General features: G+C 45.0%; 1 protein-coding gene across 1 annotated transcript; it reads left to right on the plus strand.

Moving 5' to 3' along the window:
- The first annotated feature begins 470 nt into the window (after positions 1–470).
- On the plus strand, positions 471–20247 carry POLR1B (RNA polymerase I subunit B). Its single transcript, XM_074817447.1, has 15 exons — positions 471–608; positions 711–878; positions 2854–3000; positions 3955–4087; positions 5068–5204; positions 7059–7282; positions 8384–8555; positions 10558–10729; positions 11834–12115; positions 12714–12847; positions 13279–13449; positions 14083–14239; positions 15498–15694; positions 16095–16348; positions 18511–20247. Exons 1-15 carry the CDS (start codon positions 471–473, stop codon positions 19391–19393), a joined length of 3369 nt encoding a protein of 1122 aa, XP_074673548.1. The 3' UTR covers positions 19394–20247.
- The last annotated feature ends 340 nt before the right edge of the window (positions 20248–20587 follow it).

Below are 20587 nucleotides of genomic sequence, written 5' to 3' on the forward strand. Positions count from 1 at the left end.
GCTCTGGGGGACACAGCTGGTGGGGTGGCTGTGGGGCCAGGCTGGGGGACGGGGACACAGCTGGTGGGGTGGCTGTGGGGCCAGGCTGGGGGCCAGGGACACAGCTGGGGGTGGCTGTGGGACACAGGGACATGGCTGGGGGTGGCTATGGGCCACAGGATGGGGGGAGGAAAAGGGGACATGGGTTAGGGTGTCTGTGGGGCTCAGGGAGGCGGGGACACGGCTGGGGGCTGCTGTGGGGCGGAGGGTGAGGGTGAGGGACGGGGGAGCACAGCTGCGGGGCACAGGGCGAGGGGCAGGGCCGGGGACACGGGCCGGGCGGTGGCTGAGGGGCTGTGCGCAGGCGCGTTCCCCGCACGCGGCGGTGGCTGCCGCAGCGCCCCCTGGCGCCCTGGCGGCGCTGGGCGAGCCCTGCACGCGGCCCGGCGCCGTGTGCCCCCGCCCCTTCCCGTGAGGCGGCGCGCGGCAGCATGGCGGGGTGCGGCGGGGACCCCCACCGGCTGCGGCCGCGACCGCCGGGGCGCAGCGAGGCCCGGCGCCAGCTGCCCGGCGCCCACATCGAGTCCTTCAACTACGCCGTCAGCGAGGGCGTCTACCGCGCCGTGCAGGTTTGGGGGGCGAGAGGGCGGGCGGTAGGCGGCGGGGGGGGGAGGCGCGGGGCCGGGACCTCCCGCCGGGCTGCCGCCGCGCCTCACGCGGTGCCGTTGCAGGACCTCTCCCCGGTGGAGTTCGCGCTGAAGGACAGCCGGGTGTCGCTGGCGGTGGCGGGGGTGTCCATCGCCCCCCCCGCCCTGCCGCTGGGAGCGGTCTGCCAGGAGAGGAGGGTGTTCCCCGCCGAGTGCCGCGGCCTCCGCAGCACCTACCGCGGCAGGATCGCCGTAAGTGTCCGTCCTGCCCGCCCGGCACGCGTGTCCTCATTGCGCGGGGCAGCCCCACGCCGCCGCTCCCCTGGGGAGCAAAGCCCGCCGAGCCCTTCGCGCGTTTCTGTCCGCTTTAGTGAAAGACCCCTTCCCGGTTTAACCCCCCCTCGGGGAGGGGATTTCCTAAGAGTTCTGTCCCGCGTGGAGGCTCCGGTGCTTGGTGAAGGATGAGCTCCCTGCGCAAACTTCCCGTCAAACCCGGCCGGTAACAGGCCCCCTCTCCCCTGCCCGCCGTTTTCACGGGATCCCAGCTGTGTTCTGTACTCTGCTGTCAAATTTGCCTTGCAATCAGCCAGCCAGCCACTTCAGAAGGCCTTGGAAGGAGACCTGGGTCATCCCAGAGAGCACGACAATCCAGATCTGGTTTCTGCAGGAATCCAGGTCTCAAAAGCAGTGGTGTTTCCGTGCAGACACCTGGAGTTATAAATCCCTCTTGATCACATCATATGTTCATCGTTTTTCAGAATTACTCTGAAATTTGCCTAGAGAAGAAGAATCCTCAGCAAATATTTTCCTTTGCACCATGAAAAGATTGCACAGCCATTGCTGTTTTCTGTTAAAATTGTTTAATTGTGTCTGAGCTGTACATTTGTGTGAGGCAGCCAGTGTGAGGGATGCTTGCTCATAATTTCAGCTTTTTTTTTTTTCTTTGTCCGAAGCACTACAACTAACAGTGATAAAAGCAACTGTAAGTGCAGTATCTTATCTGAACATGAAAGTGGGGCAATCACAGATTGTTCACAGCCATTTTCCCAGAGGCTCTTTGATTTTCCTGAGCTAGAGATGCTTTTATTTTTCATACCTTAGTTACTTCCCATCTTTTTTCCAGTGTTTGGTTAATTATTTTTTGAACCTGTGTAAATATTTGGAACAGTTGGAACAAAGCGTTTTGCTGTGCCTTGGGTGAGAAGGTATTGGCTTGCGCCAGGACAGCTTGGTCTCTCCCACTCCCTGCCCCTGGACAGCAGTGTGTAGTCATTCCCTGTTTCCACCGTGCTGGTGGAACCACATACCCTTCCCCCAGCTTCATCCTGCTGTTCTTGCTTTCCCGAGGTGAGGAGTGAGCCCCTGTCCGCTCAGCGACTGCTCATACAGGAGCCACTTTATACCTTTAGTCATCGCTTAAGTTGGAGACAAGAACTGTGCAGAGGTCTCGGTGTAAGGCTGCACTGTGGATTTAGAGGGGTGCAGTAACATTTCCCTTCCCTTTCTCAGTAATTCCTAAGACTCGATTTACTCTTATAACTGTTGCCCCGTGTTGAACCAATGTTTTTGTATTGCGATGCTGTTGTTTCTTTCCTGCATGGCAGCAGCTCTTTTAAAGCCTGTCATTCTGCATATAAAGTTAGGACTGTTTGCTCCCACCGTGCATTTTTTCACCTTGTTTCATACAGTCAAGGGGTCCTTCTGCAGACCCACTGCCAGATCTTGTTCTGTAAATAAATTACTTTCTTTCACACACACTTTTCTTTCTTGCTTTTCAGATCGCTTATGAACATGTTAAGTGAGCAAGTCTTAGGAAAGGTCTCTGCAGGCTTGTAGTGTGGATGTCCTTTCATTGAGCATTTTCTGTTTTCTTCTCCTTTTCTTGTAACTGTTAACTTCTGAGGTTTCCTATTCTGTGACTGCCTTTTCTATTTAGGCTGCTTTCTCAAAGGGTCTGAAAGGCAAAGCAGACTGTACCAACTTTGTTCACTCTACTAGCAGCCTCTTGGCCTAGTTCTAGACTGATATGATTTTCTTTGTTGACTGTTTTCCAGAGCATAATCTTTAGCATGTATCTACTAGTTCTGCTTTTTATTATCGCTATTACCATTTTCCAGTTTTGAACTTTGTTAAACAGATTGCAGTTATATTAAATGTACTGTTAATATAGCAGTAAAGATTAAAAGGGCAACTTAATTTGCTCACTGTTTGCGTTGTGTCATTTTAGGCTGACATCAGCTGGTCAGTGAATGGCATGCCACAAGGGACTATTAAACAGCCCCTGGGGTATATTCCAATCATGGTGAAGTCCAAGTTGTGCAACCTCTATAATCTTTCTCCACAAGAGCTTATCCAGCACCATGAGGAGGAGGAGGTAACAGGGATTTTGCGGGTCAGGAAAATCTGCATTTTACATGAGCAGTATCTCAGACCAGCTTCTCTTTAAAGAACCCGAGCATTTCTATTTTATTTCAAGTTTGACATTATTTTCTCTGAATGTACCCTATTTACAGTGGTTCCATACAGCATCTTGAAACATTTGCAGTTACGACTGTCTTTGAATACAGGGGTCTGTTTGGTGCAGTTCCAGTATACAACTACTTAACTGCTAACTGGCAACTGAGGCTATGCAGTTGTGAGTGGGCCTCTGTGGAGACAAAGATTTGGAGAACAGGCATCAAAAGAGACATTTTAATTCTCAGCTGTCTTCTGCAACTTTTTCCTCATCTCCCCAGTAGCATGTCAGCTGTGGGGCATCAAATACAGGATTGTTTAGTGCCGTATGTTATGCTCACAAAAAGAGTGAGCAAACTATGAAAGAAAATCTACAATGGTGTGCTGTTGCTGCCCCCCTAGTATGCTGCTTGTACCTTCATTCATGGTATTACTTGCTACTGAAACACTTTTTGGCAACACTAATGGCTTACCGTTTGGGCAGCTGTGCATTTATCAGTGTTAAGCTTGTATGTGACCAGAAAGAGTTTTTCTGCACTGAAGATCCCTCTGGTTTATAAACTCAAAATGAGAACTTCAGAGTATTTATTGAAAAAATAGTTAGTGTCAACTCTTCAAAGCCATTCAGTTGACCACATGGATTTGGGTTTGTTTTTTTTTTCTTTCTTCCTTTACATTGTGGAATATGCATCCCTTTCCTTGCACTGTATGCTATGTTTAGAGTTAATAGTCACTGGCGAGGAGTGCAGCCTTTCCAAATGCAGTGCTGAAACATCAAATGTTTGTTAACATATAATATGGGCATTTTTGTCTTTTACTTAAAATGCTGGTTTATTAATTTCTAAGCACATTAAAATTATTTTTCTTCTGCCAGGAAATGGGAGGCTACTTTATAATTAATGGCTTAGAAAAAGTTATTAGGATGCTGATTATGCCCAGGCGAAATTTCCCTCTTGCAATGACAAGACACAAATGGAAAAACAGAGGCCCTGGTTTCACAGAGTACGGTAAGCTGAAGAGTTTCCTGCCGCTGACCATCTATAGCTGACTTTTGGTAGTTTGTTGTGGTGTAGCTCTTGTATAATGTGAAAATAAAGGGTCAGCACCACCATAACAGTACAAGCATGAGGCAGATGCTGGCCTTGTGGGAGCTGTCTGAGCTGCCCATGCTGAGTGAGAAGATTGTATTCCAGGCCTTGCAGTATATGTAACATTTTGTATGTGGAAGGTGTAATTAAAACCCTACTTTCAGTAAAAGTCACTGTAGACTGCTGAACTTGTTTCATTGAATTTATTTATCCATACTTTGAGATGCAGATTTAATTTACATGAAGCAGATTAACTAGATTCTTGGCTGTCCCATACCTTTGTCATGTATACTCAGTAAAATGAGTTTAAAATTTAATTAAACCAGAAGTTACAGTTTTAAATTCAGTTGTTACCAGCTGCTGATTTGACTGGACTCTGGTGCTTAAGCACACAGTCTAATTCCACAGAAATTAATTTTGAGGCAGTGCCAGTTTAAATGGTCCCATTTGTTTTATTTTTCTTTGTTATGAAGCGCATAGCATGAAACAGGACCAGGAAACACTGCCTCAACAGTACCCCATGAACACAGAGATGTGAAAACTTGACCCAGAGTGCAATTAGGAAGAGTATTTCTGTGTTGCTGTATCTTACAACCTAAGGTTACAGACAGAATAGTTGAGGCTTGGTACTTTTCTTAAAAACAGTATGCATCTTCCAAGCCTCTCAGCAAGTGTGCTGGCACTCCTGAGACATTTGTCCAGTAAAAACAATTGAGCTAGTGTATTTATTTGAAATGACAGGTGGATGCTGAAACTAGTGATCTGCCTCGTGTTCCCAGCCATGTAATACCAAAGTTTCTCTCATGAATTGTTTCACACTGGCTCGGGCACATCACAGCAATGCAGCTGGTTGGGTTTGTACAGCTCATGTTGGTCTTTGCTTGTGTTAATTTTTGCAGGAGTAGTGATGCACTGTGTTAAGGATGAGCACACTGCAATAAATATGAACCTTCACTACTTGGAAAATGGTTGTGTCATGGTGAACTTCATTTTTCAGAAAGAGTTGTTCTTCCTTCCCTTGGGATTTGCTCTGAAGGTAGACTCCTAATGCTTGTGTTTTCTGTGTTGAATAAATACAGAAGTTTTGCTAGACATTTTTATTTAAGTAATGAGAAGAAGCTAATTCCATGTTAAGTATTTTGTCATCCTTCCTATACTAGCTGAAGAACTACAGTCCACACTAAGCTTATGCCTGTTATGTAACACTTGGCTGCAGCAGAGGAAGTGCATGCAGGGTCAAGAGAGGAGGGGAGATCTACACAAGGGTTTCATGGCTTTTTGCTAATGAATGATCTGGATGAGTAGCTCTTGGAGGGTGTAAGAGTTTGCCACCTAACGTGAAAGATCGTGGGAATCTTTTTAAAACTGAATTACAGCTGAGTGTCCAGTGAGTGAACAGCATTAATCATTAAAGTCAGGTTCTCCGTCTAAAAGTAAACCAGTAAATTGGCCTTTTTTTTTTTTTAAGGAGGAATATAAAATGCTGTTTCTGATTGGAACTGGAAGCAATGAATCTGGAAGGATCTGTTTGAGCACATTTGATGGATGTAAACTGTTCTTTGGCTGGCAGGCAAAAGTTTTACTTGAGCCATGACTTTTTAAATTCTTTTCTAAAAACATGCTTTCTCTAGTAGCAGAGCCAGAGTACTTCAGCTGTGTATTTTACCTGCAGCAGCTGTTAGAGCACATCAGGAGCCTGCAGCACTACATGATGGAAGCATCATGTAAATCAGCACCACTGAATTTGTATCTTCTTCTTTCAACCTGCTGTATTCACATGGCTGTTGCACAATGCATTTCACTTTTTCTTCCAACACTTTTTTTCAACTTTTGTTTCAACAAAAGTAGCTGATTACCTGTTGTTTTAATATGCAAAGGAATTGCACTGGTGTTCTGGTAGCTCATGAGATCTCAGCATAAGCAGGCCATGTTGTCTGAAGTTCAAATTCTTCCACGAGTTGTCACTCTCTGTGAGTTTGCATCCCCCCCTGCACTGATCAAGCTGACTTTCCTGTGGGCCGTCCAGGTCCCGCTGCAGCAGACTGCTGCTACTGCAGCCCCGCTGTGCTTCTGTTCTGGCTGTAATTATGGTTTCTTCTTGATGCGTAGTCATCCCAGCGCTCTCCTCTGTTGGACAAGAGGCAACATGTGCTCTGACAGCTTCCAAATTGTATATATCATGATTACCAAGCAGCAGAACTGAGCTTACATTGCTCCCTTTCATAAAGAAATCTGCCTTAGTGTCTTTTTCATGCAGCCTTCAATTTTTCCTGAACTTTTTGAAACCTACTTAAATGTGCTGAACAAATAGATTTCTTAAAGATGAGGCACGTTTGTCAGTAAACAGAGAAGTCATTGGTTTGCTTAACCCTGATGTAAAGAAACAACTAGGAAACCATTATAACACCAAGAGCTAAGAACGCTGGATTTAAGTATGAGCTTTAGTATATGAAGTGCTAAAACTAAAGTGAATTGGTTCTAATAGCCTTCATCAAAAGGCTAAATTGCCTTTTGGTTTGCATGAGAATAAGTAGCAGCTTGTGACAATGGTGAATTAAGTTCATGTTTCTAAGTGAGCTCATTCTATGAAGATATTAGTAAATCTTACCTAAACATGAGAAGCCTATTAATTTAGAGTGTGCAAGTTTGGTTTTTAACAAGGGTCTCATTGGATTGGGAGTCCTTGTGATCATCATCAGGGTATGAATATCCCCTGCATTACTCTTTAAGCACCTCAACCCCACAGTATTTTCCAGTCTGCATGGTGTAATGGTATTTCCAGAGGACTGAAAACCTAAATCGGTGGGTTGCCCTAGTTCTTTTGCTGTATTTTATCGACAGATGTTGCTATGACTTTGTTTTTCTGATGCAATACACTTCTGTCTTTCAGGCATTAGTTAATTTCCCAGACTACCAGATCTTTGAGGAGTTGGTCAAAGAAAAGGAAAGTGATACTTTTTATGTGAACTGCGTTACTGAGATGATGAGAGTGGTAGTGGATGCGGGCTGTTTAACACAGCAAAATGTCCTCGAATACCTGGGAAAGAGCTTCAGAATAAAACTTAACCTTCCTGAGTGGTACAGCAATGAACAGGCTGCAAATTTCATTTTGAAGTATGTATGTATGCATGCAGGAGTGTGTGATTCAGTGTAACTGTATTGAAATTATAGGCAGATTTAAGAGTACTCTGCCATATTACATCACACTTTGTTATGGTTTTCACATGCATTTATAAAATTAAGTCCAGTGGACAGTTTTTGATGGGACTCCAGGATATTATGATAATGTGTATTTGTGGTGTTCAGAAATACGTATTTTAATGGACTGATACAAGTATCCCCAAAATGGTTTCAGGAGAGGGTATCAGTTGTTATTTAGATGTGATTTTCTGATGTATTTGATGAAAAACATAAAAGATATAGGAAGAGAAGGTTAAAACTAGGTCTGTGACTGCTCAAGGCTCTATTTGTTGAACAGAAATACTGCAATTTGTGGCACTTTATCAGTGCACCATCGTCGGCAACTATGATGATAATTACATTTATCTTTTAAAATGGTAGAAATTAAATGCTTTAAAATCTTGCTTCTTCCATGGAATAAGTCAGAAAGGAATGGAAGAGCTGGCCTTAAGACTGTCACTGTGACAGGTATTCAACTAAATAATTACTTTTTCTGGTAAAGTAGGTATTTGCTCTTTGAGAGGTTTTTTAGCACATGAACACAATCATTTGGGATGCCCAAGTTCTTGAGTATTTGTAAATACCAGCTCAGATTTGGGGTGGGGTGCACATCTGGATATGTGCATGTATGTGGTTGGTGTCATAGCTACTGTAAAATAACACGCAAATCTCATCTGCTGACTGGTCCTGGCTCAAACATCTGTTCACATAAACTGCATGCTTATGAGGACATCTAACATGGGAATGTGCAAAATCAATTTTTCACAAGCTTCATCTTTATCTAATCAACCAACTATATCCTTAATAAAACTAGCCCCTTAAAAAGACAGGTTGATCATTTCCAGCTCAGTCTCTGGGGTTTTATTATTATTATTTCTTGGAATTTTTATATTATAATAAGGGCAACTGGAAAAGCTTGTGCCTTGTTAGGCTTTTTAGCTAAAAAATTTGGTTTGCAGTTATTTAGGAGAAACTTGAAGAACAGGTAGCATGAAGAGATGGTGTTAGTTGTCCTCCTCCTTTCTCTTCCTCCAGCAAGTGTATCTGCATACACCTGACAAACAGAACTGAAAAGTTCTACCTGCTCTGTATGATGACCCGGAAGCTGTATGCTTTTGCCAAAGGGGAGTGCATGGAGGATAATCCAGACAGTCTGATGAATCAAGAAGTGCTTACCCCAGGACAGCTTTTCCTTATGTTCTTAAAGGTAAGGTCTTAAGGAGTTTAAGCCTGTGAATGTAATGGTCATCCAGTCCAAACCCCACAGTGACCATGGGGACAGGAGAGGTGCAGGAGCGAGATTGAAGAGCAGAGAGCTTGGACGTGCTGGGAAGGCTGAGATAGTGCTGGATGTAGTGTAACCAGGCAGGGTAGTTGAGGAAGGCTTGGCTGTCTCAGTAGAGGATGCTAAATATGCTGAAGAAAAGCCTGTACAAAACCTGGAATAAAGAGCTTCATAGCCTTCCAGAGCAAATAAATGAAAGCGCCCTGTTCAGGGTGGGAGGCCAAGGAAGGAGGAATACCAATCCTTCTGGTGTTTGAAGAGGTTTTTGAAACAGCATACTTCAGTAGTATCAATTGATATGGGAGTGGTAAAGATCTGCCTTGTTGTGGTGTTGCTGCTGTTTCACATGGCACATGTGCAAGAAAGTAACTGCCCCCCCCACTCCCCACGCCCCTGCATTTTCCAAAAGTGATGATTCATGATGTTGTCATTGTGCTCCCATCCTTATGTTCCTTTACAGATCAGGAAGTTGATAGTATGCTTCTGAGTTACACAGGTAATTTGCTACTGGTGATATAAAAATGCAATTTCCTAGATCTATTCCAATTTAATAGGAATTCAGTTTATTTCTAGGGATTCCTCATTTTAGGATGCCACGAGGAAAGTATTCCTGTTCAGAAACTTGGCTGTCCCATGAAAATCATTGTGGAATAGTAGTTCCCATCCCCAAGTAAAGATACTTCCCGGAGGTATTAGATAACTATTTTAACATTTCTTTTCCATTTTAGCCAAAATTGTCTTTAGCATTGTTTTATTGGAAGACTGCTAAAACCTCTCTACTACTTGACTGGTTTCAGTGAGTTTAGTGTGGTGGTTTAGCCCCCACCGGGGTCTGAGACCACGAGGCCGCTGCCCCTCCCCCACAAAGGGAGTGAAATACAAAGCCCCAAGACTGAAATAAGGAAAGGTTTAATACAACAGTGCAATAGCAACACAACCAACAACAACAATAACAATAACAGTAATAGTGATAGCAATGAACAGAGCAAAATAGCTACCAAATACAGCAGTTTGAAGCACGATGTACAAAACCACTAGTGCACCGAGCTCCGCGCCAGGAAAATGTGACCTGCCAGGATGTGACATCCGCATGGTATCTGAATAACCCGGCTAGAGCTCCCCCCCACTGCTGGGGAAACTTAACCCTATCCTGGTTAAACCAGGACATTTAGAAATAAAAGAGTTCTGTGAAGTGCTTTAGTGCTATGTGGAACTGCCACCAGGAACCAGAAAAGGTTGCTTTCCTGCCTGGCCCTGTTAGATCAGCAGGGGAATGCGTTAACAGCCCCTTTTTTGAATGCAAAGATCCTAAATAGACTAGAGGGTACACAGTGTGACTGTATACAGTGGATTTTTACTAAGTTCAAAACGTTGTTGGATATCTTATGTCCTTTTCCCTGTTCTTATATAGTATTTAAGATCACAGCAGCGATAAAATTTCAGTTAAAATGAAAATCCAGTCCACTATCTCAGATTGTCTTAGCAACATTTAAATACTGTATGTCCATGGCCTTCGAGTTTTGGTATCTAAATTACCTCATAATGTGGTTTTACTTTGTCACTGTATTTAGCAGGCTTATCAGTGGAGTTATTCTTGTGATAGGTACAATTTCTGCTTTGGGCTTTGTTCTTTATGAAAGTCTGTTGTACTTTGTTTGCCAGACTCATCACCGGTCTGGGTGGAAGTGATTGCTAAGGTATTGGATGGGTATTTTCTTTGCAGGTCTGTGTTGGTGTGGTACCATCAGCGTTTTGATAAAATGAAGTCAGTGTGAGAAATATGGCTGGAAAACTGTCAGTTCACTAAACGTTGTCCATCCTGCTGATTTAAGAGGATTTCTGTAGCACGTGCTACTGATGTGAAGTTCTAATCTGAGCTTTATTTTCCTGTTTTAAATTTAAATCTCTCACTTTCAAACCACAGGAGAGGCTTGAAAGCTGGTTGCAATCTGTTAAGTTCGTTTTGGAGAAAAGAACAGAAAAGACAGACATCAGCATAAACACAGACAGCTTGGTAAAGGCATTCAGCCTGGCAACGGACTTTACCAAGCCCTTTGAATATCTTCTTGCAACTGGTAACCTGCGATCTAAAACTGGTAAATCTTCAGGCTTAAGAAGCCCTTTTTTTCCTGCTAAACAGAATGAGAAACAACATAAAACTGAGCTCTTAACTGAAGACAACGGGTTGTATGCAGACATTGTACACTGCAACTGAATTAATGAAAGTGGTTTGAGGAGAGGGATAGTTGAGGGAAAAGGCAAGATTTCTCCTCAATCATAGAATTTATGCATGGTATAAAACAGGCTAGTTATTAAAGCAAAGCCTCTACCCAGATAAATAGTTGAAACTAAGTTTAACATTGTCCAAAACATCAACCATATTTTGATTTGTTTTTCCAAAGATTATTTCTCAGAAAATGCAATGTGAGACAGAAAAGGGGCATTTGTTTTATCAGGACTGCCCCATTTGTCGTGTGAGCTTAAATGGAGAGAAACTGCATTACTAATGTATTTCAAATTTACCTAGTGCTTCCCTGAAGTGTCTAGTGTGATGATGTTGTAATGGAGTGCCCACTAGAAAATGAAATGGGATTAGAGGGCCACAGAATTTCAGTAAAAAGTACCAGCTGCAAATCCCCAAGTCGCTTCACTGGGAATGACTTTCATGTGTTTTTTCTTCTAAAAGGAGTCGGATTTTAAGCAATAGCTTGGAATTTAAAGTCTAGGCCTCTTACAGGTCACTGAGTTGTCTGTGCACAGGCAATAGCACACGTGCCTTCTGTTGTTGGGGTCCTGTGTGAGCATCTTTATGGCTTGTTAGTGAAGAATAACTCTTTAACCAAGTAACAAGCGATAGGACAAGAGGGAATGGCCTCAAGTTGCACCAGGGAAGGTTTAGACTAGATGTCAGGAAGTATTTCTTTACAGAACGGGTTATTAGGCAGTGGAATGGATTGCCCAGGGAGGTGGTGGAGTCCCCATCCCTGGAGGTGTTTAAGAGTAGGGTCGACATAGCGCTGAGGGATATGGTGTAGTTGGGAACTGGCAGTGTTAGGTTAACGGTTGGACTAGATGATCTTCAAGGTCCTTTCCAACCTAGATGATTCTGTGATTCTGAATAAGAAACTGCCTTGTAACATCATACTTTATTTGTTAAAGTTCGATGACATCCTGACATAAACCTCAATTTTGTTCCCAAGGCCTGGGCATGTTACAGGACAGTGGTCTGTGTGTGGTGGGAGACAAGCTGAATTTCATTCGCTACCTTTCCCACTTCCGCTGCATACACAGAGGGGCAGCATTTTCCCAGATGAGAACTACAACTGTCCGCAAGCTGCTGCCTGAATCCTGGGGGTTCCTGTGCCCTGTGGACACCCCAGATGGAGAACCCTGTGGCCTGATGAACCACATGACAGCTGTGTGTGAAATAGTGACGGAGATGGTGCCCGTGACAGGCATTCCACCTTTGTTATGTTCCCTAGGTATGTTTTACTGGCTTGATTGGGGTTTTTTACCTCTTTTTACCTTTCTGCCCTGCAAACTCATATCTGGGAAAGGTTCTTCAGATACCATCACTGTACACTGTTACACTTGAGAAGGTGAAGTCAAGTTAAACCTGTACTTACTGGGCCTCTGCTTAATGTTACGTAGCACATTGTTTGTACAGGTGTGTCCACCTTTTGGAGAGTGTAACGTTCAATGTAAATGTCTCTTAGCTGTGTGCTGTAGAGTGAAGATGTTCACTTAAGCACAAGAATTGCACAGGATAAGCTCTAAGAAATTGGACCAAGTAGTGACTTTCTAATGCTGCTGGTGACTTGAATTAAACTGCAACTCACTTGTGATTACCACAATCATGGGAATCCTTATTTCAATCAGGAAAAGGGGGAGGGGAATGGCATTCTTCATTGTGCATGTTTTATGTTTTCCATTATGTAATCTACAGCTTTACCCTGTAGGTCTGAATTTTTTGATGTCTCAGAAAGCTTTTTTGTGTGGATTGAGGCTTCCTGCAGAAATAACTTCCCTGTTTTGTTTGGTTTTTTGTCTGTTTCTTCTACCAATCCCCTCTTCTCACAGGTGTCACCCCTGTTGATGCGACTCCAAGCAAGCCTTATGCAGAGTGTTACAGAGTTGTGTTGGACGGCTTTGTGGTGGGCTGGGTAGAGTGGGAGCTGGCTCCTGAGATTGCAGAAACCCTCCGCCGTTTCAAGGTTGTCTTGTTTAAAATGTTTCTTAGCTAAACATCCTCAGTATGCAGTGGTCAAAAATAGGCGTGTTTGGAACTTTTTTTTTAAACTTGCAGTGATTTATTTTTTTAATCTGACCCAATAAGTTATCTTTGTCTGTATGTTAGTATTGGAGTGGGCTTTTCTGTTTTTCTTGGTTTATATCTGTATGTTTGGTATGCTGGTTTACGAAGTCATCATTTTCAGAAGAACTTTTTTCCTTGAAAAAGGTAAGATAGACATGTTCTGTCCTTTTCTTGGTGGAGATTTTTCTAAAAGTATTTTTAAAATCATTACCATTTTATATTAGTAACTACACCTGTGGTTGGCATTTTCATTGTGTAGCCTGTTGGATGCACCTTAACTAAGCCAGTGTTAGTTTGTGTTTCTAAATTGGTATTTCTTTGCACAAACAGATAACACAAGAGAAGAGATTTCCTGCACGAGCAGAAGTGGTCCTTATACCAAAGACAGGAAAACCCAGTCTGTATCCTGGGTTGTTCATTTTTACTACCCCTTGCCGGATGGTGCGGCCTGTCAGAAACCTGTCCTATGGAAGGAATGAATGGATTGGTACTCTGGAACAGGTAGGGTTTGCATATTTCCTTTCTATAGCGCTGACTGTTACAGAGGTACCCAGCATCAAAAACAATGTTTTGGAAAATCTTCGTGAAAGGAGCTGAGGATGGGATGTAGGGAGCTTGTGTTGAAGAGCTGGAATAGGTGACAAAAGGGTTTTCTCACTTCCTGCTAATTGGTTTCTGGTAAATGTCTTAAATGGACTGTAGCAGTCATTTTTGAGATACTGAAATCTGTTCTCAGTATTAACTTAGTGAAGTTTTTGAGGCAAAGGATTGCTGTCTTGTGTGTACTGTCTCATCTTGTGTTACATCGTGTTCTCCAGATTGCCCATGGGCAGCCAAGCAGTGGATTGCTGGGGAACTTGCCCATTTGGAACAATTGAAATGGGAGATGGGAAGGAGGACTTGTTACTGCAGTTTTGTATTTCCAGACTTGCTTTCCTTGCAGTCAGTCTGTGATTATGATAGGTAGTTTAACAGCTGTCTGATATTTTTCTTGCCTGCTAATACACTAAAGTGCAGACAATGACCACAACTAGAACTGAAATGGATGAAAAGACACTGGAGGCAGCTTTTGTTTTGCTTCCTTCCCTTTAAAAGAAGGAAGCTGATGAGCATTGTACAATTTGATGCTTGCAGATCTTCATGAACGTGGCCTCGCTGGAGTCAGAGGTGGTGCCTGGTGTGACCACTCACCAGGAGCTCTTCCCTCACAGCATTCTGAGCGTGGTGGCTAACCTCATCCCCTTCTCCGACCACAACCAAAGTCCACGAAACATGTACCAGTGCCAGATGGGTAAGTGCTGTAGTACCTAATACTGCAAGTCCCTGGGCAAGGGAGAGGGAGAAGAAAACTCTCAAGTGTCTGTTCCAGTGTGTTTTCCTGCATTCCCAAATAACAGCCTTTCCTTGCTGTTGTTTCAACATTGAGGTTGATTAACAGCCATTTTTTTCATAGCAAAGTAAGTTAAGTCAAGTTTATCATCCTGGCTGCCTTCCAGTGGGCAGTTCTAGGTTGTTGCTCTCATGTTGCCTTCCTTTAGTAAAAAAGCCTTTAGTAAGTTTTGTTTGGATTTTTCTTAATTTGATGATGTTGATCATATAGACAAGTGAAGGGCACTGCATCAGCTGTTTGGCTGTGTTAGTGTCTGACATCTGTGTTGTTAACAGTCCTCTCAACCCCACAACCGACAGAGATTAACCTACTTCTGACTGGTAGCTACAGTAGATGCTCTGCAGTAGTTAGTGTGAGGTTTCCTTGCCACCTGTTTTCAGTGAGCAACTGCTGTCTTGACACGGCAGCTGCTGAGAGGACACTTGCTAGGCATCTGTTGCAAGAGAGTAATACAGCACTGTGACAGCAGGGTGGGGTTTTTTCTGACAACTGTTTGACAGAGATTTAAATTGATTTATTTGATTGTTTGAAAGAAATTGGGCTAGGATATGTAGTGGGGTTTCAATCAGCTGAGGTGCAAGTGATGTGCAAGAAGCTTATTTAAAAAAAAAAAAAAAAGGCAGGCTAGGAGAAAGTGTGTGAGTAGGGACTTCAGGAGAGCAGGTCTCATTACCTTGCTAGCATATTATATTTCTGACAGTATTATCAGAAAGATGTCCTTAAAACTCTTCTGAAATTACCAATGTGACTATGTTCAAAACTTGTTTTCTTTGCCAATATATTTATAATGCAGAAGCAAATGCTTTTTGGCCTGGAAGTATGTAAGGTGTGCCTCACTGTGGGAAACTCTGGGGAGAGGAAAAAAATAACCCAACCAACCAAAACCAAAAAAACACCCCACCAACCTTATCGGAGATTTTGAAATTGCAGAAAAGACACAAAATTACAAATAGTCCTTATGAAACGCTATGAAAGGAATTGAGTGTTGTGGTTCGTAGAAATTTAAGGCAATTATTAAATTCAAAGAGTTTTAAGATTAATAATCCCTCTATATTGTAAGTATTTCCATCTCTCTTCTTAGCAAGATACATAGAGAATGAAACATAGATTAACTTTGAATTTATCCTGAATAAATCCAACTTCCTTTCTTTCTTTCTAGGAAAGCAAACCATGGGGTTTCCAGTTTATAACTACAAGGACCGCTCAGATAACAAGCTGTACCACCTTCACACTCCCCAGAGCCCTCTGGTGCGGCCCAGCATGTATGACTACTACGATATGGACAGCTATCCGATTGGCACCAATTCAATTGTGGCTGTCATCTCCTACAGCGGCTACGACATGGAAGATGCAATGGTAAGCCACTAAAAGGAGAAATCCTGCTATTCTCTAAAGTAATTTTATGTGGGGAACTGGGAAGAAGGTTGGTACCTAGCTGAGAAACCTGTTTCCTGCTTCTGCTAGTCCACAGACTCTGTTCAGGCAGATATAGGAACACAGCAGTTAAGTGCCGTTACCGCAGGTAGTGCTGGCGGTACTGAGAGTAGAGCAGAGATCCTTTGTGCAAGGCAGTGGGCTTCCAGCATTGGAAAACACTGGGGTTACAGGAGGTTTGGGCCTTATGGAAAGGTGACTTGCTGGGGGGCTTTGTTTACGAAGGCAATGTTAAAAAGGTAAGCAACAGATCGGAATGGAAATGCTTTCTTTGTTGAAGTCATTAGCAAGTCTTTAACAGGCCTTTGTTTCTTCTTTTTAGATTGTGAACAAATCTTCCTGGCAGAGAGGGTTTGCCTATGGAAGTGTTATCAAGATGGAGAGCATTGACCTTTCCCTTAAAGCCAGCAGGGCGGGAGATAATTTAGTATTTGGCATCAGGCATGGTGATCCAAACGTTATGGAGAAGTTGGATGCCGACGGACTGCCTTTTGTTGGCTCTATCCTACAGCCTGGGGACCCCTTCTACAGCTTCATGAACCTCAACACAGGGGAGACCTTCACTGTGTACTATCCGTAAGTACAGCTTGTCCTTCCTGGCTCCACGCACCCAGTGGTGAGCTGTCTGAGAGCAGCTGGCCCTGATGAGCTGCAGTATCTTTTCCTCCAGGTGTCCCCTTTTCTCCTCACGTGATAGTGTGACAGAGGGAGCATGAAATTCATGTTGCAAGTGACTCCCGTGCACGTATCATGGCTTTTCTCTAAGCCAGTGTACGCTGCAGAGCCTGACTTATCCCAGGAGGAGATTCTGAGCCTGGTAAAAAGAAAGCTTGCAGAAATGTTTTGCTGTCTCCCAAGGACTGTTCCTCTGCCTATCCCCTGCAGTTGTCTTCTGTAGCTTTTTGTTAATTGACTTCCATAAGGTGTTCTGTCCAAAAATCCCAAAGAAACACCAAACAGAAAACCAAAACAAAGTGCCTGGTCCCAGAGACTTGCCAGAAATAAGCAAAGTTGTTAAAGGATTAGGGGTTCAAAGAGCATTTTTATTAACATTGCAGCTTCCAAACTGCTACAGTATGAAAATGTGTAAACTACACCCCTCCTTCCCCCTGGAATATTTTCGGGCTAAGTTTTTGTAAGACTTTTGAACTTCAAAGAGGGAAGGCTGCTGAAATTTTCGTTAAAATCCTCTTCATTCTTTCAGGAAAGTGAAACAAAAATAATTGACAAAAACTGATATATTTAAATGCATTCTACACTCCCAGTTGTCCATACAACTTCAGGCCTTTCCTGTGTCTCTCTACGGCATTGATAGAGTGAGGATAATGCTGTGTAGTTATTCTTGTGAAGGTGAATTAGTTTGAGAATGACTTGGGTAATGCAGTAATGACATTACTGGGAAAGCTGTTGTTTATTACTCTGTAACAGATGGTACCTTAGCTGCACTGAGGAGACTGCTGTGGACTTGTAGAATTGGTCATTCTGGTCATAGAGCAGGGCTAAGAGATTTGGCACGTGGTAGTGGGGATCTGTAAGCTCAGCCTTGTCCTTGCACTTGCGGAGCCCTCTTTGGCTCCCCGACTCCACACTCTGGCTCCCCAGCTCTCATGCCTGCCCAGCCTTAGTTCAGGTTCCTTACCCAGACAGCTGTTTCATCTCTGTACCATTCAGCTTTTGTTCATTCTTGGTCCAAATCAGATAATTATTTAGGTTCCTACAGAGATGAGGTTCCCACCTCTCAGTGCTGGCTCCTGCCCCTAATTTGCTCCAGAGACCCGGGACCCTGAAGAGGGAGGTCTCCCCACTGTCCTAAGTGGTGCACATGCTGATAGATCTTATGCATGGCTTGGAAGAGAGGGAGGACAGAGCAAAAGTTTGAACAAGCTTGAAAGAGGCTTATGAAGCAGAGTTTTCTTGCTTGTTTGTGATGGCCTGTACCCTGCTTGCATTTGGACACAGCAATAACAGCTTTGAAACAGAAATTAAACTTAGGTACAGACCTTCTGCAAACACATTGTTCATTAGCACTTCAAAGGAGAAGAAGTAACTTTGCCTTAACATGGGACAAAATGGATTTACTCCTTAGCTGTCGTCCCCAGAATGAGTGGCGAGTTTGGGCTGAAAGCTCTATAACAGCAGTGAAGCCTGCAGCAGACACCTAGCACATGGAGTATCAGGCTGAGGGTTCATCTGGAGAAGCAGCACGCCCCTGCACAAGACACATGTTGGCAAAGCCCTCTCAGCTCACACTGTGCCTTCCCTTTCTGCTCTGAACGTCCCTCTCTGCTTTGCACTGAACCCAGTTCTTTCTTTTGGTATGCCACCAAGATGGTCTGAATTTATTGGGGGTAGGGAGAGGGACTGCTGCCTTAACACAAAACAAATGGCACTGGGATGCAGTTTGTCAGATGAAGTGCGATACAGATGAACCAGGTTTAAATGATCTTTATTTTAAATCATGGGTGGCACATTACCTGATCACCTGAAAGATGTAGCTGTGCTTCCAGTTTTAGAAAAAGCAAATGAATGGCACTTGGACGATGCTGTTATATTGCTTCCTTGCCCTAATTCTTAATGCAGTCTGTTTTCCCTTGCTACTGAGTAGTAGTTTTCAAGAACAGTGTTGTTCTCCAGCTGTCTCAAGGCATTTTATGAGACTTATGGAGGGGTTTAGTTTTTTTTTTCCTGCTAAAAGTCACACACACACCTTTGCTGTGGTTGTTTTTCCACCTACACAGGAATAAGGAAGTTGGCATTGTAGACAATGTCAGGTTATGCAGTAATGACCGTGGCACTGGGAAATTCAAGAAGGCTTGCATCACTGTGAGGGTTCCCCGAAATCCAACTGTTGGAGACAAATTTGCCAGCCGTCATGGACAGAAAGGTATCCTGAGCCAGCTCTGGCCAGTTGAGGATATGCCATTCACAGAGAACGGGATGGTTCCAGACATCCTCTTCAACCCTCACGGCTTTCCCTCCCGTATGACCATTGGGATGTTAATTGAGAGCATGGCAGGGAAGTCAGCGGCACTGCACGGCGTCTCCTACGACGCCACTCCCTTCACCTTCACAGAGAAGAACTCTGCGTTGAAGTACTTCGGTGAGACTTTAGTGAGTGCAGGTTATAACTTCTTCGGGACAGAAAAGATGTACAGTGGCATCAGCGGCTTGGAGCTGGAGGCGGAGATCTTTGTGGGAGTGGTGTATTACCAACGCCTGCGCCACATGGTCTCGGACAAGTTCCAGGTGAGGACGACGGGGCCCCGAGACGCTGTCACCAACCAGCCCGTCAAGGGGAGGAACGTGGAAGGTGGGATTCGCTTTGGCGAGATGGAACGTGACGCTTTGCTGGCTCACGGCACGTCTTTCTTGCTGCAAGACCGCCTGTTCAACTGCTCCGATGGCTCCATAGCCTATGTTTGCATGAGCTGCGGCAGCATGACGTCTCCTGTGCTGGAGAAACCACCACACTCCTCCTCTGTGACAAGCAACAGGAGGTACTCCTGCTCTGTCTGCAGCGAGGTGGACACGATCGAGGTTGTCCCTGTGCCCCATGTCTTCCGTTACTTTGTGGCGGAGCTGGCAGCCATGAACATAAAAACAAAGCTCAACGTGGAGTAGCTCTGGCCTTGGGTATGGCAACACTGCTGCTGAGAGGGAGGAAGCATGGGCCAGTTCTGCCTTTGCCCACTGCGGGTTTCAAGTGTTAAGCCAGTTCTCAGGTTCTTCAAATGTTCGCAAGATTAATTTGACGTTTGTATTGAGATGGGGTGCTCACCAAGCTGCGTGGCAAGGAAACGCGGCTCTCCTGAAGTTGGTTTGCGCTTCCTAAAGGATCGCTAGCTGTTGGGATGTGTATGGAAATCAAGCAATATGACTGCTCCCACCAGGCTGCTGGGTTGAGAGCGGTGGGGGTTCTTTGTTCTCTGAGCGTTGGCTGCCGCTGCAAAGATGAAGAGGTCATAAAACAGCATGAAGTGAATGCTGGAAAGGATGGGAAAAAAAAAAAAAAGATATATTTTGGTTTTTGAAGAAGAATCCTTGCAAAACCTAAGCCTTAATGATGGGTACACGTTAAAGTGATTGGACAGGTTTTGTTTTGCTTCATTTCAATATATATACCTTGAAACTTGTGAAGAAGACACAGAGTTCCACCCCACCAAGCCACACAGCCTTGACTGCAAGAGACCAAGGTGGCTGAGCCAGGCCTGACCTGGGAGTGTTTGGTGTCGCCGAGCCCAGCGCCCGTCTTGGTGTGGCACTGCAGGGGTTGGTTTGGGTTTTTTTTGGCGTGTTTGTCTCTGCCTGAAGTAGAAGCAGCAAGCAGAGGGCTGGCCCCGACCCTGGGTCTCCCCAGCCCACCCCCCTGCAGCAGCAGGTGCCCCGGGGGCTGCCGGCCCCCTCCCGCGCTCCTCCCTGCGCCTGGGCGGCGGCCTTACACTTCCAGTTAAAGAGTTATTTTCTACGTTTCTACATCACCTGTCTTCAGAGCCGTACTGGGGGCCGACCGGGGACGGGGTGGGGGCTCTTCGGGGCCGGGCAGGCCCGGGCTTAAGGCCCGGTGGGGCCAGGGCGGCTCTCCCAGGGCTTGGTGGGCGGTAGCAGGCGGGAGGCGGTGGGGCTGTCTCCCGTGGGCGAGGCGAGGGGCCGCCGCACGCCCGGCGGTTCCCGCCCGCTCCGCACCAGCCGCAACACCTCGGCGAAGGAGGGGGCGGGCGGCGGCGGCGGCGGCGGGGCCTGGTCCTGGGCCCGGTCCCGGTCCATGGCGCGGCGGTGCCACCCCCGGGGCGGAGCGGGATGGAGCGTACCACCGGG

The sequence above is a fragment of the Strix aluco genome, chromosome 3 (genome assembly GCF_031877795.1).
Source record: "Strix aluco isolate bStrAlu1 chromosome 3, bStrAlu1.hap1, whole genome shotgun sequence".
NCBI classification, from domain to species: domain Eukaryota; kingdom Metazoa; phylum Chordata; class Aves; order Strigiformes; family Strigidae; genus Strix; species Strix aluco.

Coding starts and splice junctions, on each gene's coding strand:
- POLR1B (XM_074817447.1), top strand. CDS start 471: ATGGCGGGGTGCGGCGGGGACCCCCACCGGCTGCGGCCGCGACCGCCG. Junction 10,730..11,833: donor TAACCTGCGATCTAAAACTG/GTAAATCTTCAG, acceptor TTTGTTCCCAAG/GCCTGGGCATGTTACAGGAC. Junction 12,848..13,278: donor AAACCCTCCGCCGTTTCAAG/GTTGTCTTGTTT, acceptor TTGCACAAACAG/ATAACACAAGAGAAGAGATT.